This window comes from Triturus cristatus, chromosome 10 (genome assembly GCF_964204655.1).
Source record: "Triturus cristatus chromosome 10, aTriCri1.1, whole genome shotgun sequence".
NCBI lineage: Eukaryota > Metazoa > Chordata > Amphibia > Caudata > Salamandridae > Triturus > Triturus cristatus.
In genome coordinates this window covers 977,851,739-977,864,798 of record NC_140593.1, presented here as the reverse complement: position 1 = coordinate 977,864,798, position 13,060 = coordinate 977,851,739, and the positions used below count along the sequence as shown (strand labels likewise).

The window sequence follows — 13,060 nt, the reverse complement described above, 5'->3', positions numbered from 1 at the left end:
TTCTAAAGGTCACTCGTTTTACCAGGTTCAAGAACAGCTACTTGTACTTTCAGTTGGGCCATGTCCTTCTGGTATATTACGCGGACTTACCGAGAATCGCTGCCTTCTCCGAAGACGAGTCGTTGCAAGAGGCAGCCTTGAACCGCGGCCAACACTCCACATGGGCCACCCTAAAAAGAGGACCAGAGAACAGCTGGATTAGACAGTAAACACATGGTATCCAGGGAGAAATGGGCACGCTGCTGTGGAATGTGTTCAGTTTATGGTTTTGCATCTCTTTTGATCTCTGTGTTTTTGCATTTAGCCTCATTCACAAGATGTTTTATGTTCCTGCGGGACACCAAGAGCCCCAAGTGTCAGATGAGCACACAAATGGCACATCCTTACCCACATAATTACCATTACCGCATCAGAAGGCACCAACTACAGTGAACAATAAACCAGGGGTTTGGACTTTTTGGGTTTGTAATTATGGTAAGAAGATGTGTGGTGTCATGGAAGTGCATTTTGAAGTGGTGAACAAACAAAAGGGGGGAAGGGGAGGTAAACACAGAGTTCGCCTCCGCAAAACTACAACTATGAGACAACTCGTACCGGAGGGGTAAAGGAGTAACTGAAAAGATGAAAAATCCCTAGTCACAAAGATAGATTTACACAGGTAGATTTTTCACGTGTAAATGCACTGTTGCATTTAGGTGTAAAATTACAATTTTGCGCTATTCACCATCTCCTAAAGTAGTTTTACACCAATAATTGCTGTCAAGGATCTCAGGTCAGCCGAGTTGAGTTATTTATTCTCGTTCTAACACGAAACATATAGGCGCATACTGTTTAATGTGAATAGTGATACGAATTAAGTGATAGAGAACCCCAAGTAAACCAAACATAACCAATGTAGAAAAGAGGTGACAATAACGTGACATTGCTTTTTAAAAGGTTATTGGTATATACAAGGACGTCTGTGTGATCACTTTACATTGGAAAACGAGCGACCAGACTGTTCTCTGGTGCTACCTCCTTTAGTTGGTGCCGACAACGTTTCAACCCTGCTAGCAATATGAGAATAAATGAGTCAGTTCAGCTGAACTGTGTTCTGTAACAGCAATAATTGGGCTATTTAAGTCTTTTTTCAATTCATTTATGACAGATGTGTTCTGTTTTATTATTAATCTCTCTTTCTTTGATTAAGTCGACACAGAAATATTCTGTGGTAGTAAGAAATTGTTTTCAGAAATGAGTTCCATGTGAACACTTGTTATAAGTTTAACTTAATACCCAGTTCCCATGGACATATGGGTTGCTCTTGTTCTTTTGAAATACTTATATTTAGATGCAGAGGGGAAAGAACTTGGAATACGAGAACTACATACTCTGACTGCAAGCTTTATTCCTGTCTCCAGAGTAGGCTAAAAATGCAGGGGAATAGTTCCATCCACAATAAGGAACCTTTCATTTAAACATAAACAATATTTTCCATCTGCACAGTTACACACATAGTACTTAAGTGGTGAACACTGACAAAGTTGCAAATCAGAGAAGTTATACAATATAATTCCAACCTTCAGGGCACATGTACCTTTATATCTAAAAAAGGGGAGTATAAGAAATATAATTAGGGTGGAAGATACCCGGGAAGGATTTCTTCACAAGGAAAAATATTTTCCACATGGGAAATAAAAGGTTTTCCCTATGGTTAAAAAAGTGAGCATTTGCCCTTCGATGGTGACTCTAAGAAAGTGGGAGGTTCCCTCTAAGGACAATTTGTAGGTGTAGGGGTTGGGCTAACGGGACATAGGCTTGGAATTTTCTTTAAAAAGTGTAGGTTTCATTAGCTCTACAGCTGTCAGTTTTCAGGACTGGCAGAAATGAGTAAGCCGATGATTTTATTGTAATCCTATTATTTATTTTTTAGAAACATCCCCTCGACCTCTTCTCAGAAAAAAAGAATGAGTAGCTCTTCGAAATAAACATGCAACACATCAAAATAATCACACAGTGCGTCAACAGATTAAAAAAACAGCAAGAAAAACTGTCCTAAGAGAAAATACTGAAATGGAAGGTAAAAGAACAAAAGACAAATAAAAAAGGAGAGAGATAATAGTTGGTTGAGATTACAAACACTTCACCGTGTTTGTAAGGGGTAAAGCAGGAATCTAGGATAAATCCCAGATATTTACAAGAATGAGAAAGAGAGGCTGAAACACCAATCAAGGAGACCTGCTGAGTCCAAAGATCGATACGGGTATTAGGATTGTTCCCCACAATAATCCGAAAATACGTTTTTCATTGTTCAGCATCCAAAGTGAGAAAAGCAAAAAACGAAGATGAAAATGCGTGAAAAAAGCTTGGTAATTGGTAGTTAATTTGCACAGATTCTATTCCACCATTTTTTGCTCAAAGTAGTATTAACCATATGTTCCAACCATATCTAAATCGAGATTCCTGGCACATCCAAACAGAAACTAGATGAGAAGGCGCTATTGGATGATGGCTGCATCATCCGAAACTTTTTGTCCAACTACGTCAGAAGACTGTAAGGTCTCGGAGTATCCGGGAATAAACTTGAAAGCCATGAACGTGGTAGCGGAGGACATACGCATTAAGAGTGCATATACTGAGGAAGACTTGAGTAGAATATTTTTTTTAAGGAGGGCGTCATAAACAGCACAATCACAGTATGTTTGGGCATCTTTCGGTGGCGGCATCAGGACACTTCATCCCTTTCACTCAAGAGGGGCTCTAGATCCCCAGGGTGTCTCTTCCTTGTGAAGAGGAGATCTTGTGATCTGTATCTTCAGAAAAGGTAGACTGGGAACATTCAGGTTATACCCTGTTCCAGACCATGGGTGCTCTCACGGTGCGGATAACAGTTTGTTTAACCTCCCTTTTGCAGCAGTTTTTTTTATTTAAATGTGGTTATATATTTAATTGGTATTTTTGTGGCACACATCATTGAAATGTGACCAAACGTATTCTGAGGAAACGCCCATCTGAAGTCCGAAATGGGCTCCACTCTACCTTCAGCCAACTCTTGTACCTTTGACTATAGGGAGTACAGGACTACGACAAACTAAGGATAACCAGAGGCACCAGTTTACACAAACAGTAGTGTAAAGGTCAGCGGTGGCTCCTCCGCAGTGGCGGAAGGGCATAGCCTCACTGCAGAATGAAAAAGAAAACAATAATAAAACAATTTTATTATCATTTTATTTTTCACTGGCAGCTGATGCTGCAGAGTCTAGGGCGGGGCCAGGGAATTCTCTCTTGACTGGGAGGAGGAGTGGAGGGCACTTGTAGGAGCGCACGTCAGTTTGGCTGATCGTCGTAGACTGGCCAAACAGACATATGCAGTTAGATTTCTCCAACCCAGCTGTATTGTACAGTGGGTGGAGAAATGTCACAGGATCCCAGTCCCTTAGTGAGCGCCTAACTTAGCCGCTCAGACCAATTCAGACGCTGTTCTCACAGCATGAGAGCAGCATCTGAATTGGTTGGGAAGTTTGGGAGCCTGTTCTGGCCCAGAGACTTCCGGAAGAGAGGAGCATGGAGGCGACCAGCAGCAAGAGTAGCAGGTTAGGGATTTTTGTTTTTATTTGCCCCTGTGATGCTCCACCACTTTTTTTTGGCAGCAGCCTCTGCTGATAAAGGTTGCTCTTTAAAATGAATAATCCCAGACACTCAAAAGGTGAGGGTTGCTTTATGCACAATGGCTAAGGGTAAGATGCTGGGATGGCATGATCCCAATAGTAGAACTCTACCAGGAATGTGGCAATATGCTTTCTGATATGGCAATATGCTTTATGATAATCTGTCAACAAGAATCAGAGGAAGCATAAAGAAAGCATATAGATGCCATGATCACGATAAGAGGCCCCCGCGCTTAGTGACCTCCGAGACACCTAACAGCCTTCTGCGGTGCCATCTCCAACTTCATTGCTCCCCTGGCCATCGACTCCCAGAACTACATTCTGCTCAGTTATCTCAATTTCCACATTGACAACCTCATCGACACAAACACCGCCTCCCTCCTAGAGAACCTCAACAACATTGGCCTCAGCTAACGAACCCATGCACAAAGCCGGGGACACACTCAACGTCAACTTCATCTACAGCGGCCAACTCAAATTCACCCACACCACAGAGCTCACCTGGATCAAACACATTATTATCCACTTTACCATCTCCAGCAGAGCTCAAACAGAACCACCAAACACCACAGGGGCACCCACAGCAGAAGGGGAAAAGTTACCAGAATGCGATGGACCCAATCCCTAAGCACCTCGCAATCCGAAACCTCAGCAGATCTCAACCAAGCCGGCCAGAACGTCACAGTCTGGATCATCAAATGCGCTGACAAAGTCGCCCCGCAGAAACCAGCCAAAACCAACAAAGCCTCACAACTAGCCAGCTGGTACACCCCAGAGCTCAGAACCACCAAGCTCAACTGTTACCGACTCGAGAAGCGATGGTGAGCTTCTAAAGACTCCTCCGACAGAGCCGGCCACAAAGCAGCCCTCAGCATCAAGGAAGTCAAGAGAGCAGCCATCGCTGACCACATAGACACCGCAGCCACCACACAAAGGGTTTATTCAAGACTGTCAAGGAATTTGTCAGCCGCCCAACCATAGAAAACACCATCCACCCCTTCCAAAAACGTTTTCAGGATGGGTCTGACCTCTGTGTGTTTCCAGCCATTTGGAAAGGATGCTGTGGAGATGGAGGTGTTGAGGATTATGGTGACCTCTGATAGGGTTGGCTCAGAGGTTGAAGAGATGGTGGGGGCAGGAGTCGGCGTGTGCCCCAGAGTGGATGGACAACAATATGGTAGAGGTGGTCTGCACAGTGAGTGGCGACCAGGTGGTGACTGTTCAGCCGGTGTTTTCTGGTTGCTTGAGGTTGTCAAGGCTGGAGGTGGTGGGTTTGGAGGCAGAAGTTGTTGTAGATCGTGGCTATCTTGCTGCGGAAGTAGTCTGAGAGGGAGACTACTTCCGCAGCAAGATAGCCACGATCCTCAACAACTTCTGCCTCCAAACCCACCACCCCCAGCCTTGACAACCTCAAGCAACCAGCAAACACCGGCTGAACAGTCACCATCTGGTCGCCACTCACTGTGCAGACCACCTCTACCATATTGTTGTCCATCCACTCTTGGGCACACGCCGACTCCTGCCCCCACCATCTCTTCAACCTCTGAGCCAACCCTATCAGAGGTCACCATAATCCTCAACACCTCCATCTCCACAGCATCCTTTCCAGATGGTTGGAAACACACAGAGCTCAGACCCATCCTGAAAAAGCCCTTGGACGTCCCCACCGATCTCAAAAACTACCACCAGTCTACCTGCTACCCTTCCCGGCCAAAGTACTTGAGAAAGCCATCAACCAACAGCTCCCTGAATACCTGGAACTCAACCAACTGCTCGACACCTCACAATACGGATTCTGAACCAACCACAGCACCGCCTCAGAGAATTTTCTGTTTCCGAGCAAGGAAAAGTGTACATTTGGAAACAGTGTTACCAAGTGAATGACACATTTTTTATTTATTTAAATAGGGGCACCTCTAATCGTGACTCAGCAGAACGAAGCCAGTGACCCATTCCGATTTACTCAATTATGGTCTCCTGCACCCCTGATTTCACACTAATTCTAACTTGAGCAGGAAGTACCCTCGGATGTAATCACTATATTGTTTAGATCTTCCGCCAACATGTAAGGTTGGACCAGGTGCCTATTGGCCCTTTCATACCCTTGATTTTGTGCAGAGTCTTACCACACCACGGAAGGTTGCCACATTCCTTTCTTTCCGTCCTGATGAAGACCCAATATCTATGTCTTTAATTGCCATATTAATCATCCGGGTCTAAACGTCAACACAATTATACAAGCTGGACTGGTTCCTATTATCCTAATAACTGATGTGCTTTGATTCATCCGCCACCTGACCTTATATGGATATACCTTGATTACTTGAGAGGCTTTTCCTGGCAGGATGATCACAGTGGCACATTGCTTGCCACAGTGTTTAAAGTTTACTGTAACTTCCAGATTAATTATTCTTTCTTCCTTCGTGGCACTCCACACTTGAGCACTCCTATGAGCACTTTTCCTTTGCACTTCATGGAGCAACCAGAAAGTAATTATTGATTGTATGTATTTTTTGATAAGGGAAATATAAAGAGTTGAATTGATTTACATAGCCCGTTGTCATTGGACTACTCTTCTCTCTTTCATGAATCAATTTATGTTGATGTAGATATGGTATTGGATACCGTGTCTGTTTTGTATCCTTGCCAATAAGCCAATTTGTTGTTTGTATCAAATTGTACCCAGGTCCCTTGGTCTTTTGAGTAACCCCATTAGTTTGTAACAAACCACATGACTGAGACCATGCTGATTGCCGCCACAGACGACAGCAGATCTCTCTTTGACTGCGAGGAAACTGTAGCCCTGATCCTCCTGAATCTCTCTGCTGCATTTGACACCTTGTCCCACCATACCCTCATCAACAGACTCCAAACTGCCGGCATACAGCAAAACACCCTCAAATGGATTGCCTCTTTCCTCTCAGGATGCACAAAGAACATCTGATTGACTCCCTTCTCCTCCGGACCCAAGGACATCACCTGCGGCATACCCTAAGATCTTACATCAGCCACACCCTATTCAACATTTACATGATTCCCCCACAGACTTCATCAGATGCCACGGCCTCAACATAATCTCCAATGCCGATGACACTCAACTCATCCTCTCACTTACTGAGGACCCCACAAACGCCAAAACCAACTTCCGCGGTGCCATGGCAGACGTAACCAACTGGATGAGAGACAGTTACCTCAAGCTCAACACCGACAAAACAGAAGTACTGATCTTTGGGAAAAACACCTCCGTATGGGACCATAGCTGGGGGCCAGCAGAACTTGGGTCTACCCCCATTCAGACAGACCATGTGCACACCCTCAGTATGCTCCGTAGAATCTTCAGATGGATCCCTATCAACACCAGGAAGACCATCACACTGGCCTTCGTCACTAGCCACCTAGAATACGGCAGTGCCCTCTATGCCGGAATCTACACCCAGCTCCTCAAAAGACTCCAGTACATACAGAACACCACAGCCACACTCATCCTGAACCTACCCAAATGGACCATCTCCCCCATCTCAGGGATCTCCACTGGCTCCCCATCCAGAAGCGATGTCAGTTCAAGATCCTCACGCACGCCTGTAAAGCACTACACAACCAAGCACCATCCTACATCAACTATCGACTGATCTTCCACCTGCCTGGAAGACACCTGCACTCTGCCTCACTCTCCTTCGCACATACCCCCTGCATCCATCGCAGCCACAGCTGGGCTGCTCCTCCTCCTACATCGCCGACAAGACCTGAAATGCCTTACCACTCTACCTCCGAACAGCTCCCTCCCTGGCAGAGTTCAGAAAGAAGCTCATGGCCTTGCTTTTTCGAGAACATGGCACCTCAGCGTCCAGATGCCCCTAGGGGTGACAGTGTGCGCTCTACAAATACCGATTGATTGATTGAAAGCAAATTCTTCTACAGGCCAAGCTGGGTGCTATGGATGTTTCATTTCCCAACGTGAAGAGTACAGGAGGCTGTGCAGCCTAGAATGTTCTGTGCCGTGTCAATGCAGTCTCAACAGCCTCTTTCAAAATGCTGAGTCCTTGGCTACAGTGCATGGCGAAACTGGGACTATTCGACAGGCTGGCCGAAGCAGGGCCAATGATGTGTGGCACTTGGTGCATGCTGCCTGGGAGACAGAGATGCTAACAACTAGGTAGGCTGAGTTGTCAATTCTGAAAAAGCATTGGATTCAGCTAAATGGGAATTCATGTTTAGGCTTTGAACTGAGTATATTATGGCCTGAGGTTAGTTTAAAAATACGAAATTAATTTGTGCGATAACACTGGTGAAGGTAAAGGAACATTCTAGAAAAGTGGGAGTTTGAAAGAAGAACCAGACAAGTCAGGGAGGTGTGTGGATGAATTTGCTACTTTATTCTACAATTTATGATTCTCGAAAAGAACGCTAGGATGGACTTTGTAATACTAATTCTCTATCAAGTCTAATCGCTATGAAATTATAAACTTCCACCAGCCTCACTGTAGACCAGGAGCATACAGGTTTGAAGAGAGCCTTTATATAACTGAGCCCCACAAAGGTACTACCCAACTGATTGTGCTGAGAAGATGGGACCCTGCTGCAGCTCGAATACTTAAAATGCCAACATCCTTTTATTAAATGCTAAAGCACCATTCCCTACTTTCTATTTTCCTTTTAAAATGCTGCTGAAGAGTTGGGATGTCAGTCAACATTTTAATACGACTGATTTGCTTTAATTGACAGTAATATTGAATGCTAACAAAAATGTTTTCACTGTTTCCTTGCTAAAATATGTTGATGAGTTAAAGTGCTGAAATTTAAAAATGTGTACTAGGCTCTACACAGATTTCTACGGTTTAGGACGAATCTCAAAGAACTTCTCTACTCGTAATTTTCTCTAATCAGAGCTGTCTGTATTTGCAACAGGTGGGAAAGGTTCAATCACAGTTCGCAATCAACAATGCTTGTCTGGTGCTACAGCGCCTCGCTGTCCAGGACACTGTGTTCAGTAAGCATATTTCCATCGTTTTCCTTAACAGTCGGTGTCCAGCTAGATTTCATAAATGGGGCAACGTTTTGAAGTGATGGAATGGGGTTGTGGACTGATATTATAAATTATACCACAATAGTTTCATTCATCCCACACAATTAGAAAGAATAATATCATGTAGAGCCGCACTGATTCATTAATAATTGTACTCTCATCTCAAACTATATGTGTGTTCTAGAGCTCTTGTCTGGTAGTGGTGAAAGCACTACCATGATGCAATGCTCGAAGGCATCTAAAGCAGCTGCCTTGAATCTTAAAATAATATTCAATCTCAGGCCCTCGCTACAAGTTGTGATATTTTGCCCGGAGCAGTAACTTCGCGTCTCGCAAGTCCATGTCGCTTTGGGCTGAGAGAAATATAGGGTCCGAAAACTTTGGATCCAATAATTCCAGGCCTGAAGCTTCCGGAGCTCACTTTGCTGCAGTGGGGTCTGCGGAAGCAGGCAGCATCACAGCCCCTTCCCGCCCCCTGCAGTAGCACGGGGCAGCAGTCAATGCTCGGACAGACAGACACCTGCCCTGCACACATGTCCCAACGACCCCACCAGTCCTCCCACTGACACTTTGTCTGCTCACAGAAGGCAGAACATGTCGGCAGTTTTCATCTGCAATTAGGAACAAGCATTTGCAATGCAATAGGTCTCGCATTTGGAACAGTTTGAGCTCTTGGCATTGTAAAGGACAATGCCTTTTTTATGTGTTGGTTTTTAAACATAAATAAAAGACATTATCATTTACAATGCCAATAGCTTAAACTCTCGCAAATGCGAGACCTATTGCATCTTCAAGTAAGATGTAACGGTGTCCTACAAATATACTCCACAACTTCTTGAACTATTGGTCATCTTTCAAATTCTGCTGGGGTTTGAAAAACTAATAAAATTAATAGAACAAAAGTAATGATCAGATTGTGTCTCCTATGCTATTTGTTACACCCCTTGTATATATTCCCTGCTTTCCCTCTTTTATTTTTTCGACATTAGAAAACCATACCATTCTGGTAATAAAACAGCCACAGCTAGACACAGCAGAACATGTGTAACACTACATGGAGTCTCAGGGTTAGCAAAGTGTGGGGGGGGGGGGGGCATTACTTAAATATGGGAACATGTCTTTAACTCTATCACTCTGCTCACATAATTTCATAAACTAATGTGTCTAAATGAACACCGTAACCACATGTGCCATTTGAGATATTGTCTACAGATTACAAACTGGAAACAGGTTTAGTAAGTTTATAATTTAGTGCGCCTACAAACACACATAGGCATCCACAGGCAGACACATGCACACAGACTAATCTACAAAGACACTTACAAATCTATCCACAGAAGCACTTTCACACAAAAGCAGGCACCCAAAGAGAGACACACTGACGCACAAAGCCACAAACTTGCAAAGACACACAGATAGGCACTTTAAGGAAAAAAACGCATACCGTGACAAATTCAAACACACAGAGAAACACACAGGAAGGTTGTTATCTCAATGTAGCAATTTATAGCTGACTGCAAGCAGTGATTGACACGAGACAGTGAGGATTAATGCCCAAGGCTGCCTTGAAAATAAAGAAGGGATTCATTGAAAGAGTCAGTGGCAAAAACACGGCCTTTATGCTGTGGGCGGTGCCTCAAGAGGCAATGCCCTTGTAACTTCTTTCAGCAGCAAAGCACATCAAAGGCACATCAATTAATGTACTGTAAAACTGACAGGACACGCGGATATAAACACTCATACCGTGTCCTTACATCTGCAGCAGCATAAGGGTTTAAATGCATTAGGGAGACGGGAGGGTAAACGTAAAGCGCCCTAACGAGGTGAAGATTATTTATTAAGTGTGAGGAGGGCTTGGGGCAGGGTGGGTTTGTAGGGGGCCGTGGGTGAAAATTCCGGTTCCAGAGGTTGGAAAGGGACAGTGCTGTGTGAGAACAGAACAACGGGTGGTGAATATGCATACCCCCCAGGGTTGGGGATGGGGGGGGGGGGGGGTCATAGCCAGCGAGCTCCTTTATAATGCTTCACAAAACTTGCAGAGCACAGAACGTATCGCCGGCACGGAGATGGAGACGCAAATAACACAGCCCTCTCACATTTCACAACCCGCATACCTCAAGTGTCAACAGGAGCAGGACGAGTCTGAGGTGATGGGCCCTTGAAGTCCTGTCATGGAGGGAGACCGACTCTAGAAGTACTGCCTTGGGAGCCTTGCTTCATCTGCCTGGGCCCAGAGGACTGAGGTGAGCTGGCCCGTGTGGACTGCTTTGGTGCCCTTGCCCCTAACAGCAGGGCCGACAGCGAGACCCCCACACCTGGGAGGAAGAGTGTAGCCGGCTGTTGCCATGCTGTTTCGGTGCCCCTTCCCTCCCCACTGGATGAGCTGTTGGCATGCTCCGGAGTCCGGGAACGTATTGAGAGGCAAACTGTTGCCGCAGGGCTGGGGGTCTGGTTCCCTGTTGCAAGGAAGTTAGGTGTCGCCTGGACTGTTTGGGAAAAGGTTCCAGCCCAGACATTGACCTTCACTCCAGGCGAGGAATGCACGGGCTCTGCTGTATCCAGTCGGGGGTGGGGGCACAATGGCAAGGACCCTGGGGGATCTCGCGCGGTGTGAGGGCACCGTGAGAGGTGTGACTCACTCATAAACATACACGGCTCTGCAGTATCCAATCGGGGGTGCGGATAGGGGGATCTCGCGCGGTGTGAGGGCGTCCGTCCCTCCCCGTGAGTTCCGACTCGAGTGGAGAAAAAGCTGTCACTATGGCTTCCGCTGCCAATTACTAGCGCCACCCTCGGGTGTTCGCGTGCTCCAGCGCAAAGCACTTTATAAAATCACGCCTTGAAGTTCCAAGGACATCTGCCACCTTTAGGCACTAGAACCTAGATATTCAGTCAATCCGTCAGAGAAATGACGATGATATTTGGCTACTGGGACATCCAGGGGGGTAAGTTGGGAGTGAGTGGGAGGTTTAAGGAGGTGTGACGGTTGAGAGAAGGTGACGAAGACGAGCCTTGAGTGAGAGCATCAGGTGGGTGGCGGAGGGATGAAGGGTGTGCATGGGAGACAGGGAAAGCTGAGATAAAGAATGGCCGTGGCCTCTCCGGGGTGGCGCTGGACATAGGGACGGAGTAATGGCAAGGCTGAATAGTAGGTTGTACCAGAGCGGAGAACTGCTAGGTGGCGAATTAACGTTTTAAGAACATAGTCCACGATAGTTAGTCCCCGGATTGCCCTGATTTTGTCATGTAGCAGTCGCTGTGTTGCACGAGCCAAGCAGATCGTCGATACTGCACCTGCACATTGGGCCTTGACGTGGCCCTGAAATGCTATTCCTCTTGGCGGGAGTCCTCCCTGGGAGCGTCGCAAGCCCCTTCTGCGCCTCCATTCCCTCTGTTTCACAGAGCCGGCCGCTGGCCTTGGGATCGACAGCGCCCCTAGTGGAGCAAGCATTGATTCTCTTCCATGAACAAAGGCACATCATACTCTGAGCTCTGGTTGCAGTGCTTCCCCCCCCCCCCCGCCCCGCCACCTGATGATACGGTTTCCTGCTTTTTGTTTTGTTCGAAGTACGCTAGTTTCATTTTTCATTTAATCCCATACGTGGATCTGTGCTTTTGGTGTTGGACCGGTACTTAAGCATTGGTGAAATCACAATTGTACAGACAGTCGCCGTGGTAAAACTCATAAACATACACGGCTCTGCGGTATCCAGTCGGAGGTGGGGGCAGGGGGACCTCGGGCGCCGTGAGCCAAAGAGATGCCGTGCGCGTTCACAGCTCCTGTCCGGGCAGGCCCGAGGAGCAGGAGACAGGGAGGGGGTGCCTGTGTCGGCGCTGCCGGGGTGGAGGGAGGGAAAGTGAAAGCGCAACCGCGCCAGGCGCGCGTTGTGCTGAACGCGCCAGCCGTACGCGTGCACAATGCCTGTCCGGGCGCGTGCGTGCACGCCTGTCCGGGCGCATGCACATCTCCTGTACCCCTTCGCTAGCAAAACTGACGACAATAGATCTCGCCAAGGCGTGTGGCGCATGCGCTGTGTCACTAGGCAAGACCTAAAAACTGCCCAGAAAAGCACTGATATTACTGAGTCTGAGCAGGTAGTTCACATTCTGGGACAAACACTCGCAATCATGGAATTTGGTGTACGAATCTCAGCTGCGGCCGTGCAGGTTAGAGCGGTGAGGCAGGGTGGGAGGGCGGGGATGGGTGAAGGCCTTATGGGGAGGGGAGGTGTGGGGGGGTGGTAGGTTATTGTTAGGGGGGATTTCGACGGACAATGACAAGGGAAAAATAATTAATTATTACATTTTCCCTCGTCATCGTCCTGCGATATACCCACCCCCCTTCCAGGCCCCACCATTCTTACCTACACCTGTCATTGTCAGCCTCTGT

At 46.6% G+C, this 13,060-nt stretch overlaps 1 protein-coding gene across 3 annotated transcripts in view; it reads right to left on the bottom strand.

Moving 5' to 3' along the window:
* MINDY4 (MINDY lysine 48 deubiquitinase 4) overlaps positions 1-13,060 on the bottom strand; it is a 512,572-nt gene that overhangs the window by 175,685 nt on the left and 323,827 nt on the right. For all 3 annotated transcript variants that reach the window (XM_085628881.1, XM_085628884.1, XM_085628882.1), the window contains exon 9: positions 91-170. In XM_085628881.1, coding sequence (XP_085485007.1) covers positions 91-170 — 80 coding nt within the window. The remainder of the gene's footprint in view (positions 1-90; positions 171-13,060) is intronic.